This window comes from Cynocephalus volans, chromosome 13 (genome assembly GCF_027409185.1).
Source record: "Cynocephalus volans isolate mCynVol1 chromosome 13, mCynVol1.pri, whole genome shotgun sequence".
In the NCBI taxonomy this organism is placed as follows: domain Eukaryota; kingdom Metazoa; phylum Chordata; class Mammalia; order Dermoptera; family Cynocephalidae; genus Cynocephalus; species Cynocephalus volans.
In genome coordinates, this window is record NC_084472.1 from 9,883,993 (window position 1) to 9,891,397 (window position 7,405).

The 7,405-nt window shown below is 51.9% G+C and overlaps 1 protein-coding gene across 1 annotated transcript; it reads left to right on the forward strand.

Annotated features, from left to right (window-relative positions):
- Positions 1-631: 631 nt before the first annotated feature.
- On the forward strand, positions 632-4,722 carry ADCYAP1 (adenylate cyclase activating polypeptide 1). Its single transcript, XM_063077541.1, has 4 exons — positions 632-741; positions 2,777-2,890; positions 3,343-3,441; positions 4,533-4,722. The coding sequence occupies exons 1-4, from the start codon at positions 632-634 to the stop codon at positions 4,720-4,722; spliced, it is 513 nt and encodes a 170-aa protein (XP_062933611.1).
- The last annotated feature ends 2,683 nt before the right edge of the window (positions 4,723-7,405 follow it).

Below are 7,405 nucleotides of genomic sequence, written 5' to 3' on the forward strand. Positions count from 1 at the left end.
CCTCCCCCCGCCCTAGCTCGTCGCCTCCTCTTTATTCCTTCTTCATCTCTCTTCGCCCCCTTCTCTCGGTGTCACGCTCCCTCTTAGTTCTGTGTGTCTCCAAACTTTTGCACAGAATACTAGCCTCAGCAAACAAGTCCTCCAGCTCCTCCTGCTGCTACTGTTCGTTTCTGCGGCTTCTCCTCAGCCAGGAACGCCAGACGGTGATGCCTCTCGGGTTGTGACTCCAGCGCAGAAACTTAAAGGCGCCCTTTGCTCGCTGTCCCACTTGGCAGCAAAGCCTCTCCTAGCAGCGGTAAGAGTTGAATGGTCAGGGGAAAAAATCTTAGCAAACCAAACGACTCACCTGACTGCTGATTCTTTCGCTACGAACGGCATCAGGGTAAGAGTTAGCTTTCCTTCGTTCCAGGTCTGGCTGGTTATTGGGCGCTGGGCATACGAATATATATTTTTCTAAAGATAGCAAGCAAGAAGTGTTAGGGCGCGCGCCGGCTGTCACTAATGCTGTTTACCGCAGGGAGCCGGAGCTTCGCTCCGTCCCTCCCCCAGCTCAGGGAGTTTCTTGGGGTCGGAGGGTGTAAGGCCAGGGGTGCTCTAACAGCCGTGTGCCCTGTTTCACATACTGCGCAGAATGACCATGTGTAACGGAGCGAGGCTGACCCTGCTAGTCTATGGGATCATAATGCACAGCAGCATCTATTGCTCACCTGCCGCCGCCGGACTTCGGTTCCCCGGGATCAGGTAGGTGCTGACCGAGCTGGAGCCGGGGCGCCCCTTCCCCGGACGCCTCCTTGCGGTGGCCTTCCTGCAGTTCCCTGGGTCTAGGCTACTAGCATCGTCCCCTGTCACCTCCCAGCCCGCGACCTCGGTGCGCCTCCACCAGCCTCGGCTGGGCCGCCGCTCTGGGCCTCCGTTAAGCCGGAGGGCCGGGCAGGCTCCGGACCAGCGCGGCGCCCCTCCCCCAGACCTAGGCAGCCCCGGGCCCGGGTCGAGCGAGTAACCTTCTAATTAGCCGCCAGAGAAACCTCCCCTCCCCCAGCCTGGCCCGCGGGAGGGGCCGGTGGCACCCTCGGATTGACTTTTTTTTTTTTTTTTTTAAAGAACTTGGGCTCCAGGAGCCAGGCCGGGTTGAGCGCGAAGCTCCCTCGGACCTCGCTTTGTTACAGCTTCTTCTGGACTGTCTGGGCGGGGTGTCCCTCCCTGTCCTCCGCCCTTCCTTTTCACCTCATTCCAGTCCTTTCCCCAGAAGAGCTTTCTTTCAAACGATCCGTGTCCCGACTGCATTTGAGTCCCGGATTTTCCTGGGGAGGGAGGGTGTTGGCCGGGTATGTTTGAGGAAGAGCGACGTGAATGAGACTGTGAGGGAGGAAGAGAGAGCAGGCAGGCTGGCAGGACCCGAGGAACCCCGCCTGTTGTCTTAGTCCCCGGTGTCTAAGCGGTCGGCGCTGCCCGGGTTCCCTGCCACGGCCGCAGAGCCGCGCGCCCGTGCGCAGGGCGGTGGAAGCGCGCGTGCTGCCCGCAAAAGCGCTCTTGGGCGCCGCGCCCAAGAACGCTCGTCTTGGAGGGCCGCTGACCAACGATTTGGCCGGAGAGATGGGTTCTGGCTCCCGTATTAGAATTCCAGCATTAGGCGCGGGCCAGGGCGGGAAGTGCCTAGAAAGACTCGTGGTTGGGGTGCCAGGGCCAGGGTTGAGGCGCGTCACAGAGGAAAGGCTGGGCGCGGGCGTGCGGGGGGACGCGCTGGCCTGGCCCGGGTCTCCGAAGCTGGAAGACGAGCGGAGTAACGGAGCACGACTCGTACCCCGCCTAGGCAGCGCTGTTTGCACTTGTCGCATCCCGAGTCTCTCCAGCGGCCCAAAGCGAGGGGGTGTTTTGACCCACCTTTTCCCGTCCTATACAAGGATGGAGGGCGGTAAGCGAGGGCGACTGTGAAGTCGCCGGGAGCGCGCTGGCTCTCGGTCCTCTCTTGACACTTTCCCTGCGTCCCTGGGTTGAGACGGGGCCCCGCCATTGCTAACAGATTAGCGCCAACTATTTATTTCGTGGATTTAAAAGCCCCCTGATTTCATCCCCAGCCATTTTCGGAGTCCCGTGTGCCTGGCACTTTCCCTGGGTGAGAGGCACCGGCTGGCTGGCACCGGCACACCAAAGAGTGAACCGCCGCCGAACCGGCTAAGTTTAGGGCATCTATTATTCATGTTCCTGCCAGATCCTCTCCAGCCCAAAATAGAAGCCGGAGGTTCTCCGTGACCTACATCTGCGAGGGGAAGGGCTCCCCTGGGCTTGGAGGCTGGGGTGGCGCTGGCTGCCGGAGTCGGCCGCCGCGCCCTCCACGCGCCCATCCTCTCGGTTCCGCTCCGGCCTCTCCCTTCGGCTCTCTGCCTTGCTCAGCGCCTTGTCTCCTCGGGCCTTTTGTGTCCCCGCCCGCGGCTACCTGGAGAGGCTCCAGCGCCGGGCGGGGAGGGAGGCGGCCCTTTTCGGTGGCCAGGTGCTTGCGGTCGGCCGGGACGCCTCAGTTTCCCGTTGCTCGTTGAGGACGCTACCCTCTGTCAACGAGAGGAGGGCCGGGCGAACCGCCTGGCGGGGGAGGAATTGCTGCTGAGTGCCATTCCCTTCTCCTTACCTCTACCCCCGTCCCCGTCCTGGAAGAAGAGACAGTTCTCCGTGGGGGACCTTTAGGAAGAAGGGAAGTCAGTACAGCCCCTTTCTGTGAGTCGTCGCCGAGCTAGGGAGGGACTTGTGCTGATCACTCCTCTGTCCCCCGGCCACCCCGCAGGCCCGAGGAGGAGGCGTACGACGACGACGGAACCCCGCTGCAGGACTTGTACGACTCGGACCCGCAGGGCGTGGGGAGCCCCGCCTCCGCACTCTACCACCCCGCAGCCCGGAGGTACGACCCGCGCCGACCCCCCGACTCCGCCGCAGGCCTGGGCTGCGCACCCGGGCGGGGGCTCAGGGGACGGGAAGGCCAGGGTGGTGGCTCACCCAGTGGGTTCATTGTCAGAAAAATCCTCAAGTTTCTCTTCTCTCTGGCTGGATCCCAGGGGAGCGGCAGAAAATTCGTAGTGGGGGTAGGGGGTCTGTGTGGACCTGAGGGCCGCATGGGGACCGAAAAGCCTGTGGCACCTGCCATTCCCGGAGGCCAGAACTAACTCCCGATCCGATCCTGGCGTTCAACTCGCAGCAACGTCCCAAGAGAGTTATTCGCGAGCCTGTGCCTCTAGGGGGTTTCTCCATAGCCTCCCTGAACGCCGAGGGGGACACGCGCCCAGCAAGGGTCCTCCAGCGGCCACTTGCGGGCACAGTCAGTGACCCTGGGCGCCTGCTTTGCCTCCCTGTCAGAGATGTGGCCCACGGGATCCTTAACAAGGCCTACCGCAAAGTGCTGGACCAGCTGTCCGCCAGGAAGTACCTGCAGTCGCTCGTGGCCAAGGGCGTGGGGTAAGAGTTTGTGAATGAGTGAACCGGCGCGGGACGTGAAAGGGTTAACCCGCGAGCGCCGGGGCGGGTGTCTGTGCGGAGCGCGCGCGGGGCGGGCGGGGCGGCTTCTACGTCCCTGCGTGCACGTGAGGCCGAGGGTACTTCGGTGCCCGGGGTCTTGTATTGGCCGCCAGCCTCAGGCGGAGATTTTGAAGTGGTACCTTAAAACTGGCCGGAGATCCGGGAGAGAGAAAGGGGGCGGGAGAAGAGGGGTGTCTGATCCGTTTTGAATGAAAAGAAAGAGAAACCAAATAAAACGCTCCATTCATTCAAAACCATCAAGCTTAGTTTGAGAATTTGCTATAATTTCCCCTAAGCAGGACTTTTTTGGGGTGGGGTGAGGGGTGGGCAGTGCATTTACTGTAAATTCAAATGGAAACAAATAAATCATCAAATTTGGACATTTAGGGAAACAGTTTTTGCTCACGCCAGACAAACTCAGAGCACAGGGCTTGCGTGAAGCATATCTCAGCAGAAGGCAACGTTTTAATACAGCCCAAGGGAAAACAGATGACATTTTCGCAATGAATAATTCATGCGGTGAAAAATATTGCCCACAGCCTGTCGACTTATATTATTATCACGTTTTTCAACGTGGCGTGCGGAAGGAGAGGAGTGCTGGTGTTTGACTAGGAATCGCAGCAGCCAACGGGACATTCAGGGCTCTTTGGTTATTTTCTCTGTACGTCGGGGGTGAGAGGAACAGTTAGGACCATTGAGCGCAAACGCACGGATGATAATCAAATCTCAAAGGGCAGACTTTGGAGAAAGGTTAGGCTTAAATCGCGTGCCGTTTGCCCGATCTCACACCCGGCCCCTTCCATCAGGTCTTAGTGCCAGGAAATCCTGGTGGCGAGGGAGGAACTGGGGGGCGTCCGTCTCAGCGCCCCCTGCGGCCGCTCCCAGGCAGAGGAAGGCGGCGCGGTGCGCAGTGCCAGCCCCGTGCGCTCCGGGAAGGCTCCCTCGCGCGGGGTGGGGCCTGTCTGGTCCCCGCAGCTGTTGAATCTGTGTCTCCCGCCCCGCCACCCTCTTCCCGACCCCTTTCCTTGCAGTGGGAACCTGGGCGGCGGCGAGGACAACGACTCGGAGCCGCTCTCCAAGCGCCACTCGGACGGAATCTTCACGGACAGCTACAGCCGCTACCGGAAACAAATGGCTGTCAAGAAATACTTGGCAGCTGTCCTAGGGAAAAGGTATAAACAAAGGGTTAAAAACAAAGGACGTCGAATAGCGTATTTGTAGCGAAGAGTTACCAGCTACCCTGTGTATACAACCCTGACACAATGAAAAGTCGTTTTCCAAACCGACTGAAGTCATCGCTCATGTGTTCTATCCAAACATGTATTTATGTATGAAGTAAAGCCATTAAATGAATATTTTGATAATAATATTGTTTTTCTTTTTACAAAGCACTAGAGAATGCACAGATATACTTTGTGGACCAATTATTGATATATATTATAAATATATATTAAGAATATATATATAATAGAGAACAATTCATACAAAGTGTGCACAAGGATTGAAAATTTGCCTGAGCTGTTTATGTTTTTATATAAAATAAATAGAAAAATAGACAATCATTGTTTTGAATATTACTCCTATTTTTGTAAACTGGAATTAAAAGGAAAGTATTTTTATCCATGAAAGGCCTGAAGATATTAATACTGACCATTTGCTACTGTATATAAACAATGATGCCTGCTCCAGGGAGACTTTGAAGCAATGATCTGGAGAATTGCTGAAGGGCATTCTCTCCCAGCAAGTCTCCGAGGCAGGCTGCTTCAATCCCTGCCGAACTCAACTGGGCGCTGTTCCCCTGGCTAGGTGGCAATTCCAATACTTCTGCTCTCTTTGATTCTACTTTTATGTATATTTGTCTCTCTTCAGACTCAGCCCAGAAGGAAATTCTCCTGATAAAACAACAGCTCAATCCAAATTGTGCTTCTCCCTAGAATGCACACCATTCCCTGGGGGAAGAGTTGAGGGATTGTACAGAGAAGGGAGGCTTGGGTACAAAGCTCTCTTTTCTGTACTTCCTGATTCACCCGGGAACCTAATATCCCATGTTTAGGGCAATTGGAACAAAGTGAAGGAAATAAAGGTATATTGGAAGGAGCAGAGCATAAAGCAGTAGTAGTAGGACCCTGGAGGGGACTGATTTGAGGCTGCCCCAGATGTGGGAAGCTGGCAAGTCCAGTCCCAGGGTAGGTCCGCTGCCTGCCTGACTTTGGGCGCTGGGTATTGGAAACGGATGCAAAGTACAATGTGTTTTTCTCCAGTGCTGTTCATGCTTCTCATCTTGTGAAATGGCCAGGATCCTTCCCTTTGAACCCAGCTCTGTAGGAGCCACCCTTTTCCTTTGTGAGTTTTCTGGAGACCTCTCTTTCCCACCCTCCTGCACTGTTTAAGGACCGTTTACCATTTTTCATTCACTTCTCTTAAACTTGTGAAAGCTTCTTACTTTTTGTTGTTGTTTGATGCAAGCACTACTGTAAGGTTTAGGAACACTTGTGTAGCTACCACTCAGTAATTATGCACTAAATATGAACCTTTTGTTTCTTGTTTATTGAGTTTGTAGGTAAAATGTATTTTTCTACATTATGGCTTATTGCTTAGTAAAATATATTTCATAAAACCAACCTTTGTCATATTAGAATGTGTAGTGTTCACATGTTGTTCAGTTTTACTAACTGATAAATCATTTAAACCTCATCTACATATGTATGAGTACTATCTTATATCTGTGGTCAAGAGTGAGGTAAGCAAGCTCCAACAGACCCTGAGAACCTATCCTTGTATCCTTTCTCGGATAAAGAAAGCATGTCTGTTTCCTGTCAATTCTTTGAACATATAGAGTAATCTTTATAAACAAAAGAAGTTTCACCCAGCAAACAGATCAAGCAGCAACAGACAAACCAGCCAGCCAATCTCCCAAATTTCAGGCACAAATTTTTTGAAAAAGAGTAAAAAAAAAAAAAAAAAAAAAAAAAAAGAACAACAAAAGATTAAACATTAGCTTGTAAAATTTAAAGGACCTTTCCTTTTCCTTTACCGATTTGATCAGTATGAAGTCATAAATCAAAGAAAACAGAATTGGATTTGCATTCCCAGGCGGGACAGAGGCTGCCAGGAGATCACATTGCAAACAGTGAGAACAGAGGCATTCGATCTCTGCCTGAGTCCTGAGTACAGGATCAGTCTTTCTTTAATTTTGCAGTCTCCTCAGGCAATGTAACGTGGATGCAGTTTGCAGCTTTAGTGCCTTTCTTCGCCTTTTAAATTGCCACGAATCACAGATGGCTATTTAGTGGCCCTACAATGCTGCAACACATCAGCTTGCATTTTAGTCGTAATTATTTGTTTCTTGGATAATGGGCAGAGTTTTCTGTATTTGTGTCAGCTGTTAGTGGTGAAATAGGGCTTTATAGTTAACCTTTCATTTATGAAGTATAAGTTAGTGTTCCTGTGGCTAGTTGCAAGCATTTTACAGTGATCACCCAGTTTAATCTTTTGTATCCTTTTTAGAAATGCCAAGAGCCTTACTAAACTGGAGCAGATTTATGATATAGTGATAATTTAGGTAGATGTTAGTCTTGAAGCTATTTTGTGTGCAACTGATTATAAAAACATCTTAACCAAGTATTATTACACACATGATATCTATAACTAGGACTTTGATAACTGTTATATAAAGTGTGTAAAATTTGTATGAATAAATTTTTGTAAACAATGCAACTTGGTCTAATGTTTGGAGAAAAAAGACACAGGAAATTACCTTAAAATCTCTTAAAGTATTATATTTCTTTAGCAACCATAAGATTATTCATGTCTGGAATATCTATCTATCTAAGCATCCATGTATTTTCATAAACCATACTTTAATATCTGCTTGATGGGTTACTGGATTCAATTTAAAGTAGCT